General features: G+C 44.2%; 1 protein-coding gene across 3 annotated transcripts in view; it reads left to right on the forward strand.

The window, feature by feature from the left end:
• DYNC2H1 (dynein cytoplasmic 2 heavy chain 1) overlaps positions 1-27516 on the forward strand; it is a 352996-nt gene that overhangs the window by 252250 nt on the left and 73230 nt on the right. For all 3 annotated transcript variants that reach the window (XM_053308090.1, XM_053308091.1, XM_053308092.1), the window contains 5 exons: positions 5822-5894; positions 11498-11658; positions 12838-12963; positions 19307-19417; positions 19529-19684. In XM_053308090.1, coding sequence (XP_053164065.1) covers positions 5822-5894; positions 11498-11658; positions 12838-12963; positions 19307-19417; positions 19529-19684 — 627 coding nt within the window. The remainder of the gene's footprint in view (positions 1-5821; positions 5895-11497; positions 11659-12837; positions 12964-19306; positions 19418-19528; positions 19685-27516) is intronic.

The following is a 27516-nucleotide window of genomic DNA, read 5'->3' on the forward strand; positions in this document are numbered from 1 at the left end:
AAGAGAGCTTCTGCAAGAAGAATGCAAGATTTATTTGTGAGGTTATCGACTGTAAAGTGTCAGGGATCTTGAACTGACACTCTGGTAATTTATTTATTTATTTGATTTCTATACCACCCTTCCAAAAATGGCTCAGGGCAGTTTACATTAAAATAAAACTAAAATCAATTAACTGTTAAATCGAAAACTGTAATGGGACTCAGGAGTTAATGCTCTTGTCACTGTTGCAGCTTGCAAAGTGATGATTGCTAGACTGAAGTGCCGCCACTGCAGAGGACTGGATAGGGGGGCACTGCAGCTTTCAGCCAAGCGGGCCTCAAGTGATAGGAGTTCCTCTGGCCCTATAAAGCTGCTGATTGCCCTGGTTCCCCAGTCTGCGCTACGCATAAAGTGCCTCTCTGATGAGCCATCTGATTGCGTCCAGGCATGACACTTTGCTTAAAGTTATCCTGAAGAAGTGAGTGCATATGGACAAGGTGTTCAGAGCTGTTCCCAGCATTCAGGTGAACAGGGAGGCTCATCTGGCATACCCTGGAGCTCTCAATATGGAAGAAGTCATATATTTTCATAAGGTTGTTTCACTTTGAGATTTTAATATTATCTTGATCCCTAAAAGGCTATTAAGCATTCTTTTAGTTTATAAAGTTATAAGTGAATATGATTCATATGAATAGGTAGTTGGATAACTATTAAATTGATCTGCACAGTAGAAGATTTTGCACATCTTTGTAGTCTCTTCTTAACACAAAAAACAGAGAACAGAAGATTCACATCCAGCGTAATTCTGTTTAATATGGTTAGGAACATAGGAAGCTGCCTTATACTGAGTCAGATCCTTGGTTCATCTAGCTCAGTATGTCTACCCTGACTGGCAGCAGCTTCTCCAAGGTTGCAGACAGGAGTCTCTCCCAGGCCTTCTGGAGATGCCGAGGAGTGAACCTTGGGACCTTCTGCATGTAAGCATACAGATACTCTTCCACTGAGCTACGGCCCCATCTCCTAAGGGGAATATCTTCCAACCAGATTTGGACATTCAGGAGAACTGCCTCTCTGCAGTTAGTGAGACTGCAGAGAGGCAGAGGAATTGGCTGTACAGACTTCCTTCTTGACAGAAGGACAGCCCACTCAGCCAATCAGACTGGAGTTGAGGGAGGAACTTCCTCGTTAGAACATAAGAACAACCCTGCTGGATCAGGCACAAGGCCCATCTAGTCCAGCATCCTGTTTCACACCGTGGCCCACCAGATGCCTCTGAGGAGCCCACAGGCAAGAGGTATGTGCATGCCCTCTCTCCTGCTGTTGCTCCCCTGCAACTGGTATTGAGAGGCATCATGCCTCTGAGGCTGGAGATGGCCCACAGCCACCAGATTAGTAGCCACTGATAGACCTGTCCACCGTGAGTCTCTCTGAGCCCCTTTTAAAGCCATCCAAGCTGGTGGCTATCACCACATCCAATGGCAAAGAAATCCATAGATTAATTATGCACTGTGTGAAAAAGTACTTCCTCTTGTCAGTCCTAAATTTCCCAACCTTCAGTTTCATGGGGTGACCCCTAGTGTCGTGAGAGAGGGAGAAAAATTTTGCTCTGTCTACCTTCTCCACTCTATGCATAATGTGTTATATACCTCGATCATGTCTCCTCTTTTCCTCCCTCAACTTTTCCTCCAAGGCCAGCAGCCTGCAGTTCCGAATTTGCAAGTACCACAGGCTGCTTAGAACCTCGGGTTGCGGTGATGAAACTCACTGCAACCTGACGGTTCAGATTGGAGTCCCAATCCTGAACCCTAGGTTTTATCACCACGCCTGACTGAGGTTGCCCGCATTCTGACATAATGTCTGCAGAACCACAGGTCTGTTCAGCTGTGTGTCTGCCTTACATGCAAATGCGGCCGTAATCTCCCATCCAAATGCAAACCAAGGCAGACCTTGTTTAGCAGAGGGATCAATTCATGCTTGCTACCACAAGACCAGCAATCCTCCTGGTTAAATACACTACACATTTTCAGCTTGTTTGTCTGATTTAGGAGGCACTAGGTGTTAAACCAGCTTTCTTCTGTGATTCGCTTCTTCAGATTTATCGGTACAATCCTACTTCTTATGGTACTGATCTTGCTTATGTTTGTGCAGAGCAGGGCTGAGGAAGTGAGCCAAGAGTTTGCAGAGGTGAAAAGATGGACTAACTCTAAAGTCTTTGGAAAGACTTTACCCATATATGGGGATGAATTTCCTCTTTCTCCTTCCAGCCCTTTGAGAAAGCTGAAAGGATCTTGAGCTTTGGGATGTTTCCCTCTTCCTTTGGGCTGGCCAGGGAGTAGTGGTGCCTCATCGGTTTTTGCTAGCTAATCAGATTTCCATATAATAAAAACCTTGGTCTGGAAGCACTGAACAATTGAGCAATGAAATAAATAGATTAATGTATTCATCAAAGATTAATACAAACTGCCAATTTTAATCAGATTTTAATTGGAGCCCTCTCCTATGAAAAGAGTGTTCAGTGCTGAAGGCATTGTTTAAATAATTTTTATTCAGGTACTGTGCTTAAGGGTTTTTTGGAGAGAATATGGTATTGGTGCATTTTATTTAGGGAATGTGTTATCATTAAAAGCTTTCTGATATCACCAATATAGAGAGACAAAATGTTATGTGTATTTTAACTGCTTATTATCAATACATCAGAAAGAACCCTTTAATCAATCAATAGCCCTAGAAACACTGAATAATTTATCTTGAATTGAGGTGATTGTGAGAACATAAGAAAATTCCTGCTGTATGAGGCCAAAGGCCCATTTAGTCCATCATCCTGTTTCCCAGAGTGGCCAGAGAGATGCTTCCAGGAAGCCCATGGCCCATTCATGAGTACATGCTGTCAGAAATGTCTCTCTTCTGGTGTTGCCCTCCAGCAACTGATACTCAGTGGCATTCCAAACAGGGAAGTTCCATTTAGCTATCATGAATAATGCCTATTAATAGATCTATCCTCTATAAATGCATCTAATCAACTTGTAAGCCGTCAAAGCCAGTGGCCCACACTTCATCTTGTGGAAGTAAATTCCATAAGTTAATTAGATGTTGTATGATGAAGTGCTTTCTTGTATCTATCCTGAATTAACTGCCAATCAATGTCAGTGGTAACACTGAGTTCAAGTGTTCTGAGGGAAAGTGGGGGGGATCCTTTTCCACTTTCTCAACTTGATGCATAGATCTCTATAATGCAGTCCCCTTAATTGTCTTTTCCCCCTAAATTATAAAACCCACGTTTAGCCTTTCCCTGAAAATGGTCCAATCCCCCTGAACATTTTGGTTGCCTTTGCCTACAGCTTTTCCAGAAGTGTCATTTGTTCATTTCTGACAGGGTGACCAGAACTGTACATAGTAGCCCAAATGCGACCACACTATAAATATATGGAAAGGCTCTATTAGCCATTTTCTTTCTTAATAATCCCTAATATGGATTTTTCCTTTTGTAACTGTCTTCACACATTGAGCTAATGTTTTCAAACTGCTGTCCTCCAAAACTCCCAGACTTACTTACACTGAACCTTGTCTACCATTTTTTTAATTAATTTATTTATTTATTTGAAGTATTTGGTATCCCATCTTTCAGGCCACAGACTTCACAAGGCGACTCACAATTTTCATTAAAAGACACTGAAACAAGCAAACAGCCTGCTTGGGTTTTCACCATGGGTTTTTACTTGGTGTCCTCCAAACTTGGTTGATACTTTGCTCGCCTAGAAGCCAAATAATTTATAAGCACATTAAATGGCACTGAGCCCAATCCTGATCCTTGGGGAGCTCTACTGAGTTCCCTTTCTTGTGAAAACTGTCCATTTATTTTCACCCTCTTTTTTCTCTTCTTTAACCCGTTACTGATCCATAAAAGCACCTGTCCTTTTACTTCATGACTGGAGTAAGTTTACTTAGAGCCTTTGATGAGGGACACTGTCAAAGCTTTCTAGAAGTCCAAATATATAATAAGGTTATTCTCACAACTATTGTTCCTGGGGCAAGAGTGCTGGGGGAAGGCAAGATTGGTCCTACCTTCCCACAGAAAACCGCCATTGCCACCCTGCTCATTGCGCCGTGTTCCCACACGATCGCTGCTGCTGCAAGTGGCATGGCGAAAGAGAGGCCGTGGGAAGGATGCCTAGTCACCAAGAATCCAACAATGCATCGTGCTGCTCATGCGGTGCATTGTAGAAATCCCTGAGGCCGGGTCTCTTCTTAAGAACATAAGAACAGCCCTGCTGGATCAGGCCCAAGGCCCAACTAGTCCAGCATCCTGTTTCGCACAGTGGCCCACCAGATGCCGCCGGAAGCCACAGACAGGAGTTGAGGGTGTGCCCTCTCCATAGAGGCTTCCCCTAGCCTCTATGGTTTAAATGGCTGCCAGCAGCCCAGTTGTCCACATGACCAAGGAGTAGGGTAGGTGGGCATGCATGCGTTCTCCTACCTCGCTTTTAGCTCAGGTAAAAAACCTGGGTAACCTAGCTGAGTACTGCCGGGATTTTGGCCAATTCCAGTGATTCTCATGACCAGGTGTACCTGTGTAAGGCTGTGCTAGCCCACATAGACCTGGTCGTGAGAATGACTTCAGTATCTACTGGATCACCCCATCCACATACTTGTTGATACTTTTTTTTAATTTAAAAAATAAAACCCTGATAGCCTTATGAAAGGTTCTGAAGAATCTGAAAGCGTGCTTTAGAATGTCTGTCATTTTTGTTTTATCCTTTAAAAAAGTATTTCCACAATTATGGCATTTTTATTTGTTTTTCTTTCCTTTTTTCATATTGTTGACACTCATATGGTAGTTTGTAATCTTGGGAAGCAGCTTTGTGGGAACTTTGGGTCACTCTGGGTGATGAAGAGAGAATGCAGAATATGAAGGACTGTGTATTGGGATATCTGTCAATAGGCAGTGGTGTCCAAAACAAAGGCAATTTGATTCCTTATGAACGACAATAAAGATATGCCACTGCTTTTTAAATTGTTATTTAGAATATGTATATATCACTTTTCGGTCATCCCAAGTCGTTCACAATGTGGTTTACATAGCGAAAGGAATAAGAAAATGGTTCCCTGCCCCAAAGAAGCTCACAATCTAATTAAAAGCCACAAAGGGGACACCAGCAAACAACCCCTGTAGGAGATGCTATGCTGGGATGGACAGCTGCTCTCCCTCTATTAAATATAAGAAAAGCACTGCTTGAAAGGTGCCTCTTTATCCAGTTAACAGGAGTTTTTATATTTTATTTTATTTCTGTAGTGGGCCTACAGAAGTCCCACTGCTTGGACTATTGCTTAGAATCTGAAACTATAACAAATGCAGATTTCTTTTTTAAAAAATGCAAAATTTAAACAAACACAGATCAAATAACATATCTCCTCCTTATTAACTCTCAGAATTATTTAATACTTCAGTAATATTCATGCAGAAAACAACCTTGTCTAGTTAAAAAAAAACACCCTACCATTCTAGAACTTATCACCAGTTTCCTTTAAAGCAGGGCTTCCGAAACTGTGGTACTCCAGTTGTGGCTGAACTACAATTTCCATCATCCACAGCCACAATAAATTGTAGCTGGGGATCTGATGGAGTTGTTCAGGAACATCTGGAGTACTGCAGCTGGGAACCCCTGCTTTAAAGTTCTCAGTGTCACATTTCACCTCTTTAGTCCATTGTGTCATTTCAAATGAAACTTTATTGTTATTTATTTATTCATTCATTCATTTATTGCTAAACTTTGTGCCGGTCATGTGGCTGTAATGCTCATTGGTCAATATATTTGAATCCTGTCATGAATATATTTACTTTAAGGTCCTTGTTGTCCAAGCTGTAAGACCAGACAGACTACAGAGCGCAATGGCCCTTTTTGCATGCAAAGCTCTAGGTAAGTTTATATATAATATTAGAGAGAGAGAGAGAGAGAGAGAGAGAGAGAGAGAGATGTATGTATGTATTTAAGAGAACATCTTCTTCGCTATGTGCCCCACCGCCCATTGAGGTCGCTTGAGGAGGTCCGTCTCCAGTTGCCGCCAACTCGTTTGGTGGCTACACAGAGACCGACCTTCTCAGCTGCTGCCCCAAGATTGTGGAATGCACTCCCTACTAAGATACAAGCCTCCTCATCTCTGGCAATTTTTAAGAAACTTTTGCCCTAATCCAGCTATGGGCAATAAGCATGCAGAAGCATGTTTCCACACATATACGTAGCTGGGTAGCGAGCTGTGCACTCATGGGGCAATAGCATGTGCCTATATATATGTGACTCATCCAGTCTGCTCCAGCTCTTCAACCACTGCCGTAGGAGCATCGAGAAGGACATCCTCCTGTTCAACAAACCCTTGCTACCAAGCAAATTTGGCCTCAACCTGATCCTTTTATTACATTTTGTTTATTCTGTCTTCATTCTTCTTCACATAGGGTGTCTTTATTTGCTTTTTTAAATTTTAACTGTGTGCCTACTGCCACGGTCACTTTTCCTGGCTGTGGCCATGGGCCAATGCCTCTGAAGACTTCTGTCAAGAAGATTGGGATTTCGGGGAGTAAGCGTCCTACCACAAATGGTGACACTGGCTGCCTCCTCTGTCTAGGAGAAGAGCATAGAGCTAACTCCTGCCCCACCCCACCCCGCCAGCATTTCACCAAACAAGCATTGCATAATGGATCATCCAAGCTCTGCACCATTGTTTGAGAGAAAGCACTTGTGGAGAATCTAGGGTACAGAACTCTGTTTGTTAAAGCCTCTACACCCTGCAATTACTTCTGAAAAGGTTTTTACTGTCGCAACCAACCGTTTATAGGCAGGTTGGCCACCACCTGTGCCACTCTGAACCCCCAAACACTCAAGGGAATGTTCAGGCTTGCAAAATAGGGTATTCCCTGAAGCCTAAAGAAAATCTTCAACAATCCCAGAGCATTTGTATAGCATGTTAACCAGAGCAGATGCAGGTAAGATGAACATAGTATAAATCTTGCACAGTCCAGTGTTGTAGTAAAAAGAAGTTTTGTTTATTACAGTAAAATAAAGGAACAGAGTTTAGAAGCAAATAAAATAGTACAAAAACATAGAGGATGTTTACTTAAACCCTGGTCTCAATGTAGGGGATCAGGAGGCCAAAATTCTTAGTTGCAAAAGAGTTCATTCAGAACTAGAAGCATGATTTTGAGCAGTTCTTTGCCCCTCACCAGGGCAAAGAGAGATCTGAGGTCAGGCCCAGCAGGGCCGTTCAGTCCATTCTCCCAAGAAGACTAGAAACAACAAGAATTCCTTGGGGATTAGTCTATTCCCCCTTAAGTAAAGAGCAAACATCAAAGAGAAATCTGTCTGTAGTTGTCTGTTTAGTTAACAGGTTTTATTCATGTGAACTTCCTAGAGTCACTTGGGCTAGGTGATATAATAAACAAACACATACTGAGGGTATAAGTACTGAGTGCTCAGGAAGAAAAGCTGGAGCTATTATTCAGCGTTACCACAACAGACAGGTGAGTCATAACCATGAATTTTAATTCAGGCTGTTCACACGCTCCTGGCCCTGGCAGAGACAGGATTTCATTATCTTGCCCGCAGATGAACCTCTGCTGAATCTTCAGTGTTCTGCTGCACACCCAGACACTCTGCACTGTTCTGTGCAGCACGAATCAGTGGAGGATGGAACTTAAGAAAATAGGAACAGCCCTGCTGGATCAGACCCAAGGTCCATCTAGTCTGTTTCACACAGTGGCCCACCAGATGCCACTGGAAGCACAGGCAGGAGTCGAGGGCATGCCCTCCCTCCTGCTGTTACTCCCCTGCAACTGTTACTTAGAGGCATCCTGCCTTTGAGGCTGGAGGTGGCCTATAGCCCTCTGACTAGTAGCCGTTGATAGACCTCTCCTCCATGAAGTTATCCAAACCCCTCTTAAAGACATCTAGGTTGTTGACTATCGTCACATCTTGTGGCAGAGAATTCCACAAGTTGATTATGCGTTGTGTGAAAAAGTACTTCTGTTTGTTGGTCCTAAATTTCCTGGCAATCAATTTTATGGGATGACCCCTGGTTCTAGTGTTATGTGATAGGGAGAAAAATTTCTCTCTATTCACTTTCTCCACACCATGCATGATTTTATAGACCTCTATCATGTCTCCCCGCAGTTGTCTTTTTTATAAACCAAATAGCCCCAGGTGTTGCAGCCTTGCTTCATAAGAAAAGTGCTCTAGGCCCCTGATCATGTTGGTTGCCCTCTTCTGCACCTTTTCCAGTTCTACAATGTCTTTTTTTAGATGTGGTGACCAGAATTGTATGCAGTACTCCAGGCTGCACCATAGATTTGTATAAGGGTATTATAATATTAGCAGTTTTATTTTCAGTTCCCTTCCTAATGATCCCTGGAATGGAACTGGCCTTTTTCACAGCTGCCGCACTTTGAGTCGACACTTACAATGAGCTGTCCACCATGACCCCAATATCTCTCTCTTGGTCAGTCACCGACAGCTCAGATCCCATCAGCATATTCTTGAAGTTGGGGATTTTCGTCCCAATGTGCATCACTTTACACTTGCCAACACTGAACTGCATTTGCCATTTGTCGCCCACTCACCCGGTTTGGAGAGATCCTTTTGGAGCTCCTCACAATCTGTTTTGGATTTCAGTACCCGAAAGAGTTTGAAATCATCTGCAAATTTGGCCACCTCTCTGCTTAACCCTACTTCTAGATGATTTATGAATAAATTAAAAGGCAAGGGTCCCAGTACAGATCCCTGGGGGACCCCACTTCCTTCTTTCCTCCATTGTAAAAACTCTCCATTGATACCTACCCTCTGTTTCCTGTCTTTCAACCAGTTAGCAATTCACACATGTACTTGTCCCCTTATCCCGTGACTGCTAAGTTTCCTCAGGAGCCTTTGATGAGGAACCTTGTCGAAAGCTTTTTGAAGTCCAGGTATACTATGTCAACAGCATCACCTTGATCCACACACTTGTTGACACTCTCAAAGAATTCCAGAAGTTTTGTGAGGCAAGATTTACCTTTGCAGAAGCCATGCTGATTCACTCCCAGCAAGGCCTGTTCTTCTGTGTGGTTTACAGTTCTGTCCTTGAGGATGCTTTCCATCAATTTACCTGGAATGGACGTTAAGCTAACCAGCCTGTAATTTCCCGGATTGCCCCTGAGTCCCTTTTTGAAAATTGTTGTTACACCTGCTACTTTCCAGTCCTTCGGTACAGAGCCTGATTGCAGGGATAAGTTATATATTTTAGCAAGGATGTCGGCAATTTCACATTTGAGTTCTTTGAGGATAGATACCATCTGACTCGGGCAATTTCCTAGTTTTCAGTTTTTCCAGACAATTTAGAACATCATCTCTTGTCACTTCTATCTCACTCAGTTCTTTAGGCTCCATCCCCGAAAAGCCTGGTTCAGGAACAGGTATATGCTCAGTATCTTCTGCTGTGAAGACGGACGCAAAGAACTCATTGAACTTCTCTGCAACCTCCATATCCTCCTTAATAATCCCTTTCACTCCCTCATTGTCTAATGGTCCAACCGGCTCCCTTGCAGGTTTCTTGATTCTGATTTATTTAAAGAAGTGTTTGTTATTCCCCTTAATGCTTTTAGTTAGATGTTCGTCAAACTCTCTTTTCGCCTCCCTTATTGTCACCATTTCCTCCCTTATTGTCACCTTGGCCTTCCTTATTGTCAAATTGTTTTCCCAGCCCCCACATTTCCCAGAATGCATTGCACAACTATCGTGGTGCACTGGGGGATACCGAATGCACCATCTCTCTAGGCGTTTCTCTCTGTGTGCACTAAGGCTGCAAGCATCCCAAGTACACACATGATCTTGGTGCCAGGGTTAAGGGTGCACTCATGCTTTCAACATCGTCTATAGGCCATGGTAAAAAGTTGGGTCAGACAGGTGGGCAGCACCGGGATCTAGGCGGATCCCTGTGCTTCACATGCACAGCCTAACCCAGGTTGGGCTGCCCTAGCCTCGGTTAGGCTGCATATGTGAATACCTTTAATATCTCTCTGGATGGTAACCAGTATGTCAAGGGCCAGGTGCAAAATGCAGCACAGGAAGAGCATACATGACTTGCATGCTTTCAGAAAATAGAATTTCAAACCCACCAAGCAAAATTAAGACTGCAGTCATAACTCTAAAGTGAAACCATTTCTCTACCAGACTACAGGGTTCTGATACTTTGGCCCAAACCTCAGTGCAACATTTTGACTTAATCCACTAATCACGTAGGTCTTTGGATTAGTTGACAACCGCTCTTGTGACATCACTGGAACTTGTGGACCTAGGAGCTCCTCAGGCTTTTGTTTCTGCACAATTATGGTCCATCTTGTTTTTTAGGAGTTCTTCAGCCTTCCATTTATGAACTGTTCTCACCCGCCTCCACCATCTTGGACCCAAACTTCCTGGGAATATTTCTTTGGTGGTATCCACCCATAGCATCCCTCATGTCTTGAATTTGGCTCAACTTTCAGCCACAGCAAAACTGATATTTTCTCTACCAATTACCACATCTCCAGGTTCCACATCACGTCTTCTAATGTCCACCACCTTTGCACTCCAGCAAAGAAGAACTGATGGAGACCACATTAGCTACACCTCCTTAGTCCTGTGCTATTGTCCCATAGGAACATGGCTCACACCAAAATTCTTAAGCCTAAGCTTTCCATGCAAAGCTCTACCCAAGCACGGATCCCGTCAGTATGACTTCACAGATGACCATTTGAAGAATATTAGCTGTGGGTAAGCAACCTGTTCTTCTCACTGTTCATGCTCTGGTCCATTCTTTTAGTAACCTAAGTGACACAGATCTCTCCCTAGAACCTATGTCCCTCTTTCTGTTCTTTCTCAGGGAAAGTCCAAAAATACTCACCAGATTCACTGAACACAAAAAAAGTAATAAATCATTGACAAACAGAGAGTATCACAATTGTAATACTTATCCCTATGGTTCTAGACATGAGGCATTTTAATAAGGCTTTTGCTATTGTTAGAATACACTTGGGAGCTACTTAATTTTATAAGCTACATGTATACATTGTACCACTCTTTCTTCATTTTATCATTAAAGTTGGTGTAATTTTTTAGTGCGGTTTTTCCAAAACCGATCTCTCTTACAAGTCTAGTTTCTGTACATACGAGTGCCCAATTGAATTATGGTATTTTTAAGTAATATATTTCCAACTTAGGCACTTTTATCACCAGCTTCAACATTAACAAAAAGGAAGGTCGATATCTGTGACAGGATCCATCTTGTTGTAGTTTACTGTCTGATTTTGCTGTATGATTGTATATACCATTATGTTTTATGTACCAAAGATTTACATTGTGTTTGAAGTGGGGTCAAGAACTTGGGAAGCTTAAGAAAATGATACACTTTAGTCCATTCAGCCCACAGATAGAAAGTATTGGCTACTCAAAATGCATTCTCAGCTTTTCTTGTATTTTTAAAATTGTATCGTATTGTATTTTAAACTTTCATCTTTTTCTAGGAACAAAAGAGTTGTCGCCACCACCGCTGAATCTGAAACGTTTGTACAAAGAAACACTGGAAATTGAACCTATCTTGATCATTATATCTCCTGGCGCTGATCCTTCACAAGAACTGCAAGAACTTGCAAGCGTTGAAAGAAATGGAGATTGCTATCATCAGGCAAGTCTCTCAAATGCATCAGTCGAAGAAAATGCCTACAAATTCTTCGCATTATCACGGGTCATATTTAAAATACATTTTTCCTTTCAATTAATGACTTTTGACCTCAAGCAAAATATCATGGCTGCAGTCTATATTTATTTCATCATTATCCATAAAGATGTCATTGTCAGTTGTCTGATACTGCAAGGGCAGCTCTTGGGCAGTAATGTTTGGCCTCTGGTCAGGAGTTCAGGGAGGGAGTTCACTCAGTCGTTTCCTCCTCCACAGGACCAATCTGCATTCACTGGGCTTCTCACCAGAGGCCCCACATCTGCTCTGCTACAGTCTTCCTCATCCTTGCCCCCAGCCTGCCTAAATAGAGCCATTCATCCCTCACAAGCCTTCAATTGCCTTCCAGTGCTCAGCCCTTCTTCCAGGCCTGCTCTTGCACCACCCAACCTCCCTCACCCACCCCAAGGAGCCCTCCCCATCTTTCTTCTTGGCATTGGTTCTACATCAAGGTCCAGGGGGCTAGTAGTTTTCTTTTTCTGTTGGTCACATCTTATTCTGAAAGTCCATTTGAGCATTTTGGCAACTAAAAGCTAGGTCTTCCATTTGGAAGAGGGAACAACTCTCGTCAGAGACAGAAAGAAACAGGGTAGTCTTGCAAGGTCATTATGTTTCCCTCCCTTAAAATAAGGCAAGGGACCCTTCCTCTTCTCATTTATAGCTTGCATTGTAAAAATATGTGTTTAATTATTAAGCACATGTAATAAATGGAAATGATGGCCCACATGATGCTGGACAAGTGTGGGCATGCTGTTTTAAGTCATTGCACAACTGTGTTCTTACACAGCACAGTTAGGCTGGCTTCCAGGTGTGCAGCAGTGCTAGCCAATCAGGAACATCGGCATTGCCTTGTGCATCATGTGGGCCAATATATTTTACTGTTACGTTGCTTATGGTGTCTCACCTTCTGTGGGGCCCACATAGCTGCAAACTCCTCTCTACTAAATAAGGTAGATATGATCCAAAACGATTCCCAATAAGTGCCAAAAATAACTTGAGTTAGTGGGCATTTTGTGCCACTTACAACAGTGTTATATTGATTGAATGCCTGTAGTGTTTCACCTTCCAGGTGTTGAAAGAAAAATGTTTTCCCCATAATCAACTACAACACTTGACTCTGTTTTGTAGGTTGCTATGGGTCAGGGCCAAGCTGATCTGGCTATTCAAACTGTGAAAGAATGTGCCCGAAATGGAGAGTGGCTTTGCTTGAAGAATCTGCATCTTGTCGTTTCATGGCTTCCCATATTAGAAAAGGTAAGATCTGAAAGCGATCCGTTGCAGTCATAAGAGTGGGTTCTGCGCCTTTATATTATGTATAAATCAAAAGTCTCCCTACTTCGATTCCAAGAGAAATCATGATGGTCACACTTCTAAAATGATCCACATCCCTGGATTGCCTGGATCTGTAACACTGCCTCGTCTTTGTCACCATAGCATTGGTCCATTATTTTTAAATTAAATGAAACAAATGAAATAACACTGAATACAAATATTACTGAAGCACTTCTATCAAGTTGGTGTCTGTAACATGGCCTTAAAATGCTGGGCTAATGCTTGTAAAAGAAAATGTCATGTTTAAAAAAGTAATATGAATTTCAGTTTATACACATTCACTGCTTCCAAGGCTGTTTCCCACCACACATTAAGGTCATTGAGAGAGGTCTGTCTCTGGCTGCTGCCAGCTCACCTGCCAGCAACACAGGATTGGGCCTTTTCTGTAGCTGCTCCTGGGTTGTGAAATGCATTCCGTATAGATATCTGAGGCTTAAGATCTTTACGAACCTTTTAGAAGAGCCCTAAAACACATCTTTTCAGTGTGACATTTAGTGAACTTTAATTGGTTTTAAACTGTTTTAATCTTAATAATTTTTAATGGGTTACTTATTTGGGGGTGTTTTTGTCTGTTTTGTTTATGTGAACCATCTAGAGCCATCTGAGTGAGGCAGTATTAAAAATTAATAAATAAATAAGATAATAAAAGATTTTTTGCATGAACTGTATAAATTAAATACACTTGAAAAGTGTTAAAAACATTATTAGCTACCATTGTGATTATAGCTATAGAATTTTGTATGCAAGCTCATATCTCTAAGGGAACTCGTGTACAAAGAAACTACCACTAGTTTTATACAACTGTTATTACTGTTTGTAGTAACTGGTTGAAATAAACACAATCAGTGCATCTTATTGTATGTCATGTGAAGTCATAATATCTCAAATAATTCTACTTAAAGTTCATGTGCTGTGAACAGCAATTCATATATGTATAACACAAAACACATTTACAGAAACATAGAACCACAGTTGAAATATTTACAAAAAGTTAGAAATAAGGCTGACACAAAACAGTTTTGCAGCCACATTTGCAAGCTGCATAGTTGCCCTTTTACTTTGGTTGATATTTTAGAGGAAGCGCTATGAAGCTCACGTGTTGTCTAGGCAACACAAGATGCTCTCATCCGGCACTATTGTGCAGCCTCATGACATAGTACAGGAAGAGAGTGAGTTCCCCCTCATTGCCTAGGAAACTGGACAATGGTCACTCTTGCCATAAGACAGCAAGCATAGCCCAGTTGCCTAGGCAACATTTGGAAATAACACAAAATGAGGACAGATCAGGTATCCCCTCATCACCTTGGCATCTGGGCAGTGCTCACACTCTTCCTCCAACAGCAAGCATAGCTCGGTTGCCTAGAGAGTACTGGGATGTTTGACTAGCTTCTGGTGCTGTGTCGTGATGTTGCAACACAGCATTGGAGGCTAGGGAGGCGTTGCTGGTTGCTGTGCTTAAGACAAAATGAAGCATTGTGCAAACAGCCACAAAAATAATGTGAAAATGGGGCCTTGGGGGCATTCCATGCCCAACACTCCTTGTGTGTGCCAAAGTTTCTTGTGGGTAATACTTTTACCTAGCTTTAGTCAGAAATAATTATTTCAAGAAGCAACTGGCACTTAATAGGCTTTAGATGTGCAAAAAAAAAATTATTATTACAAGTGTGACTGTCCAAAGGCATTTAGACCCTCTGAAAGAAAGGCCCTGCCCATTAAAAAAACCAAAACATTCTTTATCTACTGAGGAAACCACTGTGCATGTCTGGCCTTTTCCTTGCCATCCCAGCTTCCAAACAACAAACCAACAATCAAAAAGATGCTCTCAGAGCACCTTCTTAGCCAGAACAATTCTCCCAACCAATGGTGGCTCTGGGTGTGCGTGTGTGTGTCCATCCGTGTGCAAGGGTGCAGTTGCATCCCCTGTGAATTTGTGTTGAATTTCATTGAGATCAGCAGTAGCAGAGAGTTTTAAAAAGGGTTGACTTTTCTCCTGCTGTCTCCCAGCCCCATTGGTTCTTCTGGAGTCTTGTGCTCTTCCCCCACTCGGCACTTGAATGTACTGTAATTGCAGAGCCGAGAAAACTGGCTGTTGGGCTTGTTGTCTCCCTCAAAGAAGGAAAGTAACACATATTCTAAATGCCAACCCTTACCTATTTGTTTTGTGTGTGATTTATTCCCCTTGCTTAAGCCACCGTGTTTGTCTCCCTCTTCACCCCCATGAACCCTGTGTGTGTTGTACTTGTGAGAGAAGTCCTACCCCGTGTGTGTGTGTGAGAGAGAGTGAGTTTTTAACTTTAAAAAAACCATGTTCAAACTGTTCTAGTACAAACTTGTAAGAAAGGCCCTCCCCATCCCAACAATATGCCTTCTTGTGAGGAAATTAGTCAGTTCAAAAGCATTAAAAGTTTTTAAAAGAATAAGAGGGAAGAAAAAAATTCTTTACAAAATGGATCTGTTTTTGTTTTTGTTCCTGCCTTTTATTCCTGAAGATACTAAACTGCTTATAGCTCTAATCCTCTGTGTGTGGGTTTCTTTCTCTCTCTACCCCCATTAAAAATATTTTATATGCTGCTTTTTTAGTAACAGAGTTCTCAAAATGGCTTAAATGGCAAAATAGGAGAAAATGCTTCTTTCTCAACATGTTTCCCCTTTTAATCATTAACTGCTTTATTTTGCTTTGTGCTTGTAACAATAGTTCATATATAAATAACTTACATATTGTCTTTTTAATAAGCTTGTAATAGACTAAAATACCCCATTTTCTTGTCGGTAGCTTCACAAATTGCTAAAATGAACACTAAGCATTTCCCCTCCCCCACGAAAAGTCTATTTTTGTACATTTGCTTCAAAATAAGGCTTTGCAAATCAGATCACAAGAAACTCATTTTAAAATCTCCCTTGCCCATGAAATGATTGGTTTTCTTTAAATTCTAAGAAATTGGGGTAACTCCATATGTGACATTTTGCTGTCCTGTTTTAAATCAAATTGGTGGCTTTTCTTTCTGTATTGTATAGGCAAACACTATATACTCTATATACGCTGTAGTATATGGACATCCTATACCATAAAACCCTTCAGCATGCGGCCGTGCTGCCCGTGTCTTTTTGGGCCGTTCTGGGCATGCGCGGGAAAAGAGTGCTGGCGAGGCCCGGCGGGGCAACTGGCCCCGATGGTGGCGGCAGCCGCCACGGCGAGAGGGCCACAAGGATAGCAGAGGCAGCGGCATAGGGTCCGGACCGGCCTCAAGGAAGGGAGAGTCGGAGGGGGCGGGCGGCACTATGGGCGGCGGGGGCGGCACTCAGTCCGGACGTGGGGAGAGAAGAAACAGCGGCGGCGGCCCCGGAACGGCAGAACAAGGAGAACAGCAACAAGAACTACAATGGGCAGCAATTTCTGGGAACCAGCCGCACGATGCCCAACACAAAAAGTGACATGAAGCATGACACACAGAGCCAGATCCAACGCCCCCCGCCCGCCCGGCCACCCAGGAGCCAACACTATAAATATAAAAAATATATTGTTGCCCGCCCCCCCTTCCGTTCTAAACCGGAGCAGGAAGAACTCCCCGCCCACAGCCAAGGGCGGGGGGGGGAGGGGGCAAGAGAGACCATACGTGGGGGGGGCACCAGGAGTTTGCTCTGCTGCCTGGTAAGCCAGTCCGAGCCTGCTACTGGGGTAAAACCTGCAAGAGGAGAAAACAGCACCTGGCGTGGTCTCTCCAAGCAGGCACGGCAGCCACAGGCAGCGACAGCCAAAGCTGGGAGCGCATGGTTGTTCCGTGCAGGAAAGGGGGCGGGGCTGTCCCTTGGCTTCCGCTCAACTCATCCTTGGGTTTGAGGGAAGTGAGAGGCTCCCAGCCCCACTTCCATCCTCTCCTCAGCAGAGCGATAGCCCCGCACGGAGGAGGAGAATCTGGTGATCACCTCCTTCCCTCCCTGTTGAGTGCTGCGCACACGTCTGCTTCAAATGCTGGCTCTCTCTCCGAACTGCTAGAAAATCGCTTTGTGTGAGTGTTAAGGGAAGCCTTTTCTCTACCCCTCCCCACCCTCCTTTGAGTTTTGTCCTCAGTGCATTAGGGGTTGCCACCAGAAATCACCTCAGATCGCGAGTACAGGAGAAATTACAAAGCACCCACTCTTTACCCCTCCACGACTGCTGGCCAGAAAAACAGACAAAAAGACGTTGAGGGGAGATGCACTGCTTAGAGCACTGCTTGCTCATCAATAAGATAAAGTTATTTTAAAAATAAGCCTTGAAAAAGGTCGAAAAAACAAAAGGGACAAAAAAACATCACCATGTAAATTGTAGTTGAACCATGACGTAACTAATTCCAAGGCCCGACACAAATTTATGAAACTTGAAGGGGAAAAAAAACTTCTCATAATAGAGAGACCATGTGGCACCAATAAAGAATATTATTTACTCAAAAAATAGCCTCATAAGTATGTAAAAACTAAATAAGGGAGAAAGAAGAGCAAAACAAGAAAAAAAGGGGGCAAGAGAGACGGAGAAGTAAGAAAGGGGGGGGGGGGAAGCTAGCGCCCGTTATTATAACGGGCTTAAAAATACTAGTACACTATATAGTTGCATATGATTTTTGCTTAAATGGAATGTAGGTAATAGAAGAGATTAAACTGGATTGCTTGCTGCTATGATAGGTATAAAAATGCTGTTTTAATTTGCTTCTGAGTTTACATGCTTAGGATTGGAGTGCATGTGGCTAAAGGTCAACATAAATTCAACCTATGCATATTTTTTATTATGACACACATCCCGTTCTTCCTCCAAAGAGTTTGAGGTACATGATCTCCCTCCCCACTTTTATCCTCACAACAATCCTGTGAGGCAGATTTGGAGGAGAGAGAGATTATCTTAGCTAAAGTTGCACAGTGAGTTTCATGACTGAATGGGGAATGCAAGTCCCCCAATCCCAGTCTTACTACTCTAATCACTACACCACACTGGTTCTCAACAGTGTGTGTATTGATTGCAGCAGAAATCTGATGCAGGAGAAAAGGGAGATTCATTTTTAGGGTGAAGCAAACTAGTGGGGAGGAGAGTGTTGGATACCTTTAAGAGAGCATGAAAGGCTTAATTATCAAAATGTGGGGAGGCTGTGGGCCCAAGCCATGGATCTTTTAAGTACCTAGCAACACCTCTGTAAGGGAGTGAGGAAGAGTGGCAGGCTTATCCATACAAAATCTGGTATTGGCAGGTATGTCCAGAATTTCTTCTAAAAATACTTGAAAGAATCAATCATCCCCTGAGTGTATTTTAGTGTAAAAAGTACTGAATTCAGCTAATTTAAGTGGCAGGGTGGGGTGGGGGAGAGAAAAGGAATGAGAGAAAGAGCAGAGAGGAAGACAGAAGGTGGTGCAGATTGAAAGCAAAGCTATGTGTGGCTCCCCAGAGGTGCATCGGAATCTAATCTGTTCCACCACCAAATTAGAGTTTGACATCCCCTGGCATCTCACTTCTGTAAGAAAAATAAAATCCAAACCCCAATATTTTTATATAGGGGGTGGGGGTGCAATTCCTGTTGCACCCCCTCTAATTTCCTGTTGGATCCGCCCCTGCTCCCAACCCTGCTTCTTCAGTCCCCCATGTGCTTGAGTGCGAGGTGGAGATATATCTGTAATCTTCAGCCAGATGAGATGATCTGAGAGCTTTCATTAGCCATTTGTTGGGCAGAGTCAGGAGAACAGAACCTGATTCCCTGCTCTCTGTGATGTTATAGAATGGAAACCTGCAATAATAATGATAATGCTATGGAGAAATAAACTGTATTTGTTAGCCACCTCATAACAAATTGTTCTCTGGGTAGCTCACAACAAAACAACAGCGAAGAAAAAAATCCAATAAAAAGAATGAAAGAATTGAAGACGGCTATCAGAGCACTTCTTTAGATTGAGGAGACTGGCTGTTCCTGGCAGGGTTGTCCTCCTTCCCTGAAGAACAACCTTTTGTTGGGACCTACTTTTCAGTGGCACGAAGCACTTCCAAAAGAAGGGAAGGTCATCGGAATAGGCCTCCCCTGTGCAATCACCTGTGCTGCATTAGTACCGATCAGCAGTACCAGCACTTCTCACACAGCACTTGAACTTTATTACAATGTCAGGCAGTATGTTTAAGCATCATTTGATGCCCAAGATTTTCAGCTAGAAACATGAATTCAAAATGATAGTGTTGCTTTATGTTTTTATTTTTCTGCAAAGACAATGTAAAACAATTTAAAAAACAAACAAACCCCTTTTTCTACATCAGGAACTGAACAACCTTCAGCCTCAACCTGGTTTTCGTCTTTGGCTGACTGCTGAAGTCCATCCCAAATTTTCTCCCATTTTGCTCCAATCAAGTCTGAAGATAACATATGAGGTAAGGGGAAGTAACTATCAAAATATAATAAAATGGGTGCCTTTAGCTAATGAAATGTCACTTAAAACAACACACAACATTTTTGCACCAAGACTTTCTCTTTTCCTGCAGGCACCTCCAGGCCTGAAAAAGAATTTAATGCGTACATATGAATCTTGGACTCCAGAACAAATTAGCAAAAAGGGCAATATGTCTCGAGCCCATGCGCTCTTTAGCCTGGCTTGGTTTCATGCTGCATGTCAAGAAAGAAGGAATTATATCCCTCAAGTAAGGAGCCTTATTCCCTCCCAGTATTTTTCTCTTAAAGTCTTATGTACTAATTATTTATCTTCACTTCATGTTTCTTCCTTTATATGTGTTGCTTAAAATAAATAGTGTAACATCTGCTTTCTTGATTGTGAAGGCTGACCCATAAAAAGCAGTCCTGAAAAGCTAAGGGTGTGTGATCCTGTGCACTCTTACCCAGGACTAAATTCCATTGGACACAGTTGGTCTTCATTCTGTGTAAGTATGTTTAGGATTGCACCCACATACATGGGAGTAAGCCCAATTGTATTCAGTAAAATCTTCTGCATCAACTAAATGTTGTTTCTGCCATGTGGGACAAACCATGTGAATCTATTACATATTTTGAAGAGTTTCTTTGTGGGTATGTTTGTGTAAGAGAAAATCATACTTCCCAATTACCTATAGATACCAAATTCTACATACACTATCCTACCACTGAAATTAGCTGAACTTTTAACACTGTAATATGCTGGGGGAAATGCTTATTTTTATTTATTTTTTTGGAACAAATTTTGACTATAATAATTAGATTTTAACAGATCCATATTCCCTCACAACTTGGGGTTCTGTACCAGCACAGTAGCCCTGCGGAAGAATTCAATAAGTCCATGAAGCCCTTTATTTTCCAAACCGCATGTGTGGCGTGACCATTTTCAGCAGGAGAGTGCTTTATCCTCATTTCCTTCTCGACTGCCATGCCTGTCATATTGTAAACAATTTGCTCTGTTTGTTGTCTGTTCCTGTGCGGGTTGGAGGTGGTGACTTGTTACATTCTTGACTTTACTTTCGGCTGTTTTCTTGGCTACTCTTTTATATATTGACTAGTATTTTTAAGCCCGTTATAATAACGGGCGCTAGCTGTTTGTTCCCCCTTTAAGCGTTCTTCCTTTCTATTGTTTTGTTGTTGTTGTTTGGTCCCTGTCTCTCTTTCTTTCTCTTTTTTTGCTCTCCTTTTCCTTCTCTCTCTTTTTTTAAAAAATGTTTTTTGTTTTTCGTTATCTTTTTCTCTATTCTTTTTATAATGGGCGTATTTTGGGGGGCTTCTTGTTTTTTACGTTTCAGAAGTTTGAGACGGATTCCTTGCATTATTTGAGCCACCCGAGTCGTGCTCCAGGAAAAGAAGGCTGAGAATGCCGAGACAGAGTTTAGACTGAGCTGCCTTTCCCTTGGCGAGAGGCAACGTGGATCCCGTTTTAGGCTCTCCAGTGGCATAAAGGATGATTCCCCATACTGCTAAGGGACAGTCTTGCTTCCAGAGCAGATTTCTAAAACTTCAGGGAATCTTTTGGGGCTGCTCATGTGCCATGGGAGGCCTTTGCTCAAACGGAAATAACAGGCGCAGGAGCGCGCGCTTTAGGAGCCCCCCTCCCCGCACACCTTGAGAGAGCTGCCGTGCCCCCTTCCCCGCGCGCGGCCGTCGATCAGGAGGGGAGGCGGCCAAAGTTGTCTGGCTTCTGAAGAGGAGCCATCAGGACTCCTCCGGGGCGCACGGGGTTGGGAAGGCAACACTCTGCTTCGGGCTCCTCAGGCGAGCAGGCACCGAGGAGGGCGGCTGGATTATTGACGGTGGGCCATGGCAGCATCAGTGCCGGGTTGCCAGGGGTGGCGAATGAGGGGCACCAAAAGGTGAAGGAGCTACGCTTTCAGTCCCCAAGACTTTGAGACTCTTTCTGACTCTCGACGCCGTTCCTGGCCAAGCACTCCCATCCCAAGATTCTTCCTTTGCTAGCTCCGTGGCCGCCCTTGTCAGCTCCGCGGGGCGGCAAGGAACTGCCGCCCGCGGGTGGTCTGGAGCCGCCTCTGCCTCCCAGCGGCTGCCGCAGCCGCATCTGTCCTCCCCGTGGCCACTTTGTCAACTCCGCGGCCGTGGTCTGGAGCCGCCGCCGCCTCTGCCTCCCTGCGCCTGCCTGTGTCAATTCCGCGGCCGGGCAAAGCAGCAAACATTGCTGCCTGGCGCCGCTGCCGCTTGTGGCCCCGTTTCCCCTCCGGCCCTTCGCAGTCGCCTCCGTGCCATCGCTGGCCTCCGCTCCGCCCCCTGTCCCCGTCCCCGGTCTCCGTCTCTCTGGTCTCCTCACTCCGTCCCCGCTCCCCCCAACATGGCTGCCTGGTCGCCGAGCTCGTGTCTCCCTCGGCGTGTTCTGGGCATGCACTCCGCGCATGCCCAGAACAGCCAAGGGAGGCACGGACACACGCCTTGGTGTCCACGGACGGACACCAAGGCTTTATTAGAGAGGATTCTAACTTGTTCTCATTGGTGAAATTCCTGGCATCTGACCTCAGCTCAGCTTATGGTTTCTCTTTCTTCTTTGCATCCCCACTCTTAGTTCTAATTGACCCTAAAAAAACTTTCAGATGTTGTACATCCCGTAGAGGGACTCTACCCTCTGACAGGCAAGATGAGTGCTTAATTTGTTTGGGGGGAAATCATAACGTCGGCTCCTACAGAATTTGTCCTTCTCAAAACAGGCACTTAAAAGCAGGGAAATCCATCTAAGAGTGGCGCTCTATGAAATTGCATTCCGATCGCCAACTACAATGCTGAGCCCATCGACATTAACAAGACCGATGTCAGATTATCATTGACCCCCAAGGTCAGCATCGAAAGTCTCCCTGAGCTCGGTGCCTTGACCTCCAGCAGACAACCCTGACACCATAAGAAGAGAAAGCATGAAAGATCTGGCTCGTCCAGTCCTTCAGGCTCTAAGCCAGGGGTGCACAACTCAAACGTCCCAGTGGGCCAGAAACAACCATGATGTATGGGGGTGCTGAAGTCAATTTTCAGTGCATTGTTTATTGCAGTAAAATAAATTATAAAGATAAATATTAAAGCAATTACTAGTTAGTTGTGGGTTCTTTCCTCGCCCCATGGGCCCACAATTTTAACCCAGGATAGTGGACAGAAAATAAGCCCTATCCTTGCTCAGTCAGTGGTCCCCTGACTGTTCCAGCCCCACACAAATGCCAAATTTTGGGGCTCCTGCTGTTGGTGGCTACCTGAGCCATCAAAAATGTCCTCATGGGCCAGACCCGGGCCTTATGTTGTGCAGCTGCCACACTTCAACATCTCCCAACAGCTTTTATGCAGCTGCCATATTTCAGCATCTCCCAAGTGTTTTGCAGCTGCCACACTTCAACATCTCCCAACAAGGATTCAACATTAAAGTTGTTGGAAGTGGACCCCATGTCAGCATTGACTTCTGGGACAACAAAAATATATATTTATATACTGCTTTTCAACAAAAGTTTCCAAAGCTGTTTACATAGAGAAATAGTAAATAAATAAAATGGATCCCTGTCCCCAAAGGGCTCTCAGTCTAAAAAGAAACATAGGATAGATACCAGCAACTGGAGGTACTGGGCTGGGGGTAGATAGGGCCAGTTGCTCTCTCACTGCTAAATAAAGAGAATCGCCATGTTAAAAAGGTGCCTCTTTGCACCTCAATCCCCATCGATGGTTCAAAGAGAGTAACAGAGTTTCATAGCAACTCCAGATACCGCTTGATGCTGGACTCTCATGAGACCATCAACATCGGGATTATCACACACATTGACCTCGATTCCAAAAGCTTCCACCAAGTCTACTCCACCAGCTTCATGGATCCCGTGTTCGACCAACAGCTACAGTATCCACAGCAATATTGATGATGTTGACGACCCAGTCATCAGCAACCCCGACCAAGCCCATGTCACCCATCATCATTGAATTTTCACCCAAAGCCTCTCCAGCTAATTTTATTACATGGAGATGAGTTTGATTTGGCTAGGGGGAGGGCTCTCTCCTCAAGAGAGACATCCCTCTCCCACAAGATAAATCCTCAGCAAGAAATTTGGAGTCTCTCATGGGTACTGCTACGATTAGCCCATCTGGCTCCACCTTCAGAGGCTTCCCTATTCATGGTCTAAATTATGGTGATTACTACTCCAGTCCCTAAAACTCCATCAGCTTTTCCTTTCCATCCTACTTCCTCCTATCCTTGGATGGAGAGATACCACCCCTCTGCCCCTCAATACTTCTCTTTAACCAAACCAGTGGACTACTGGAGCTCTCCATGGGCCCTGGACCCAGGATACATTAGGGGCCACAGATGCTATAGGTACTCTTTCTCTTGACATCACCTGGCCTACCTTATGACTTCGATGATTACAGAATGTGGAAGACCATGAAATTAAGAAATATAAACACTATAACAGGCAAAAAATATCAATACAAACAACCGGATAGAAGAGACTTCAGGAAGCCTTTCAAATACAATGTGAAGTAGCCATACAACCAGCTGCAGAGGCAGCTCCAAAGGGCTAAATCCCAAGACCCGTCCAAACAGACCCTTTTACGCTTTTTGCCCGGAAGTACCTCAAGTGACATCTCTTTCTCCCATCCAACACCCTTCTCCCCCACCTGGCATCTCATAACATCGGATGCCTGAGTGTTGAGCATCATAACAGGCTATGCTATAGAATTAACCAAACCCTATATTTTCAGGGATAAAACACACCCACTCAATTCCTACTTTATAGGAAGAAGTTCTTTCCTTACTGCAGAAAGGGGTGATAGAATCAATCCCTCTAAGGGACTGGGAGAAGGGCTTCTACTAGAGATACTTTCAGGTCCCAAAGTGGGATGTGGGCCTCCATCCCATTATGGACTTAGGACATCTGAACAAATATGTGAAATTCATAAAATTCTGGATGATGTCCTTACAGGGCATTATTCCTCTCCTAACCAAGGAAGAATGGTTTCTGATGCTGGATCTCAAAGGCACCTATTTCCACTTGGGCATAAGGCTAAAGCACAGAAAATATCTGAGATTCACTCTAGGTTTGTGATTGTACCAATACACAGCCCTCCCTTTGAGGCTATCAACAGCACCATATGTATTCATGAAATGTATGAGCGTGATAATAGCACACCAGAGGACACAGGGCATTTCAGTATACCCCTCCATGGATGACAGATCACCAAGTGCAAAGACTCTCTGATCACAGACATTAATTACACTCTGGACCTCCTAGCTCAGCTATGAATCAGTGTCAACTGGAAAAAATCGAACCTGGAGCTGCAAAAACGGATCCAATTCATAGGAACAATACTGGATGCAAAGACAAAGAGAGCATACCTCCCAGAGGACAAAAGACTCTCAGTTCTCCAAATGATCTCTACCTTTACACTCAATCCCAAGCAGAGAGCATGCTCCATGCAAAAACTGTTAGGGTTGATAGACTCTTACATAGCCACTGTTAGGCATGCAAGGCTAATGATGCACCAGCTCCAAAGCTGGTTTCTATTGGTGTTCAGACAGAATTTGGACAATCAGAATATGTGGCTGACCCTTCCATCACCCGTGTTATGCTCTCTGCAGTGGTGAACGAGACCACTATCACTGGGCATACCCTCTCAATTCCCAACCTCAACAATCAAACTGACAATTGATACTTCCCTAAAAAGGTGGGGAGCACACTGTGGGCGATTTCATGCCCCGGGCAAGTGGACAGGGCAAGTGGACTCTGCATCAGTATCCCTATACATAAACTTTCTAGAACTGCTAGCGGTTCTACATACCCTAAAATCATTCCTCTTAAAACATCATGGTGCAGGTTTTCCTAGACAACACCACAGCAATTGTTGTGGCAATCAACCACCAGGGAGGGACAATCTCCCGCTCACTCTGCAGTCTAGCACAGTGGCAATGGTGCATAAACCATCACATGCACCCAGTCACCCTGCACATCAAGGGAGTGGACAACACCTTGGCAGACACCCTGAGCAGGAACCTGCACTTCTCCCAGTAGCTCAAGTGGGAGATAAATCCAAAAATTCTGTACATCTTCCAGAACTGGGGAACCCTATTGATAGACCTGTTTGCAAAAGGAAGCAACAAAAAGTGCAAACTCTACTGCTGCTGCAGGGGGGCATAGGGAAGGCCTCCGTGGGAGATGCTTTTCAGATGCCATGGAAACAACAACTATATTACGTGTTCCTTCTCTTTTCCCTGCTCTCCAAAATAGTGAGCAAAATACTGCAAGAAGAGACTTGGTGCATTTTGCTATGCCTGTGGTGGCCCAGACAGCTGTAGTTCCCCACCCTACTGCATCTGTCACAGAGTCAACATCGGTGCTTCCTGCAGCACCAAAATCTCCTCTCGGAGGGCTCAGGCCACATTTTCCATCACAACCTCGAAGTGCTGAACCTAACTTCCTGGAAGCCAACTTATTAAATGACATCCTTCTGAACAAAAGAAAAGCGTCTACAAGGATAAGCTATCAGTGCAAGTGGAAGAGTATGCAACAACACAGTATGCAACTACAAAAAACTGTAACCCATCAATGCCTCTGTCAGACAGATGCTTCTATACCTAATGAGCCTGAAGAAATTGGGGCTATCTAATACGTACATCAAAGTTCACATGGCTGCACTCTCTGCTATACATTCGGGTTGGGACGGACACACTGTGTTCTCCCACTACGACTCTAAGAGATTTCTTAAAGGGATCGCTAACTTATTTAAGATCATAAGAACAGCCCTGCTGGATCAAGCCCAAGGCCCATCCAGTCCAGCATCCTGTTTCACACAGTAGCCCACCAGATGCCTCTGGGAGCCTACAGGCTAGAGGTATGTGCATGGCCTGTCTCTTGCTGTTGCTCCCCTGCAACTGGTATTGAGAGGCATCGTGCCTCTGAGACAGGAGGTGGCCCACAGCCACCAGACTAGTAGCCATTGATAGACCTGTCCTCCATGAATTTGTCTAAGCCCCTTTTAAAGTCATCCAAGCTGGTGGCCATCACCACATCCCATGGCAAAGAATTCCATTGGTTAATTATGCGCTGTGTGAAAAAGTACTTCTTGTTGGTCCTAAATTTCCCAACCTTCAGTTTCATGGGCTGACCCCTGGTTCTAGTGTTGTGAAAAAGGAAGAAAACGTTCTCTCTGTCCACCCTCTCCACTCCATGCATAATTTTATACACCTCAATCATTAGTTGCCTCTTTTCCAAGGTAAAGAGCCCAGGTGCTGCATCCTAGCCTCATAAGGAAGATACTCCAGGCCCCTGATCATCTTGGTTGCCCTCTTCTAGGGATGTGCATGAACCTGTTCAGAGGCCCTTTTACGGGCCTCCGAACACGTTCGAACACTGGGGGGGGGTTCGAAGTTTGAGGCTGGGGGGCTGCCACTTTAAGGGTGGGGGAGGGTCACTCACCCCTCCTGCTGCTTTCCCCCCGCCGGTGCATGTTGCCAGTAAAAGCCTTCGAGGCAGCATTGTACCTCCCTGTTACCCCTTCCCCCTCCTCAGCCAGAAGTAGCTGGAAGTACCGGGTGCATGTGCACATATCCGGTACTTCCAGCCGAGGAGGGGGAAGGGGCAGCAGGGAGGTATGCTGCCGCCCCAAATTTACTGGCAATGAGCACGGGGGGCAGCGGGGGGGGGGAAGTGCACCGTCCCCTGCCCTTAAAGCGGCACCTTTGCTGCCTTCGAACTGTCCCACCGCAGTTCCGTGCACATCCCTACCCTCTTCTGCACCTTTTCGAGTTCTACAATATCCTTCTTAAGATAGGATTACCAAAGTTGTACGCAGTAGTCCAGATGTGGTTGTACCATAGATTTGTATAAGAGCATTATAGTATTAGCATTTTCATTTCCAGTCCCCTTCCTAATGATTCCTAGCATGGAATTAGCCTTTTTCACAGCTGCTACACACTGAGTCAACACTTTCAATGAGCTGCCCCCCACGACCCCAAGATCTTTCTCCTGGTTAGTCACTGACAGCTCAGATCCCATCAGTGTATATGTGAAGTGGGGGGCGGGGTTTTCCCCAATAT

The sequence above is a fragment of the Hemicordylus capensis genome, chromosome 3 (genome assembly GCF_027244095.1).
Source record: "Hemicordylus capensis ecotype Gifberg chromosome 3, rHemCap1.1.pri, whole genome shotgun sequence".
Taxonomy (NCBI): domain Eukaryota; kingdom Metazoa; phylum Chordata; class Lepidosauria; order Squamata; family Cordylidae; genus Hemicordylus; species Hemicordylus capensis.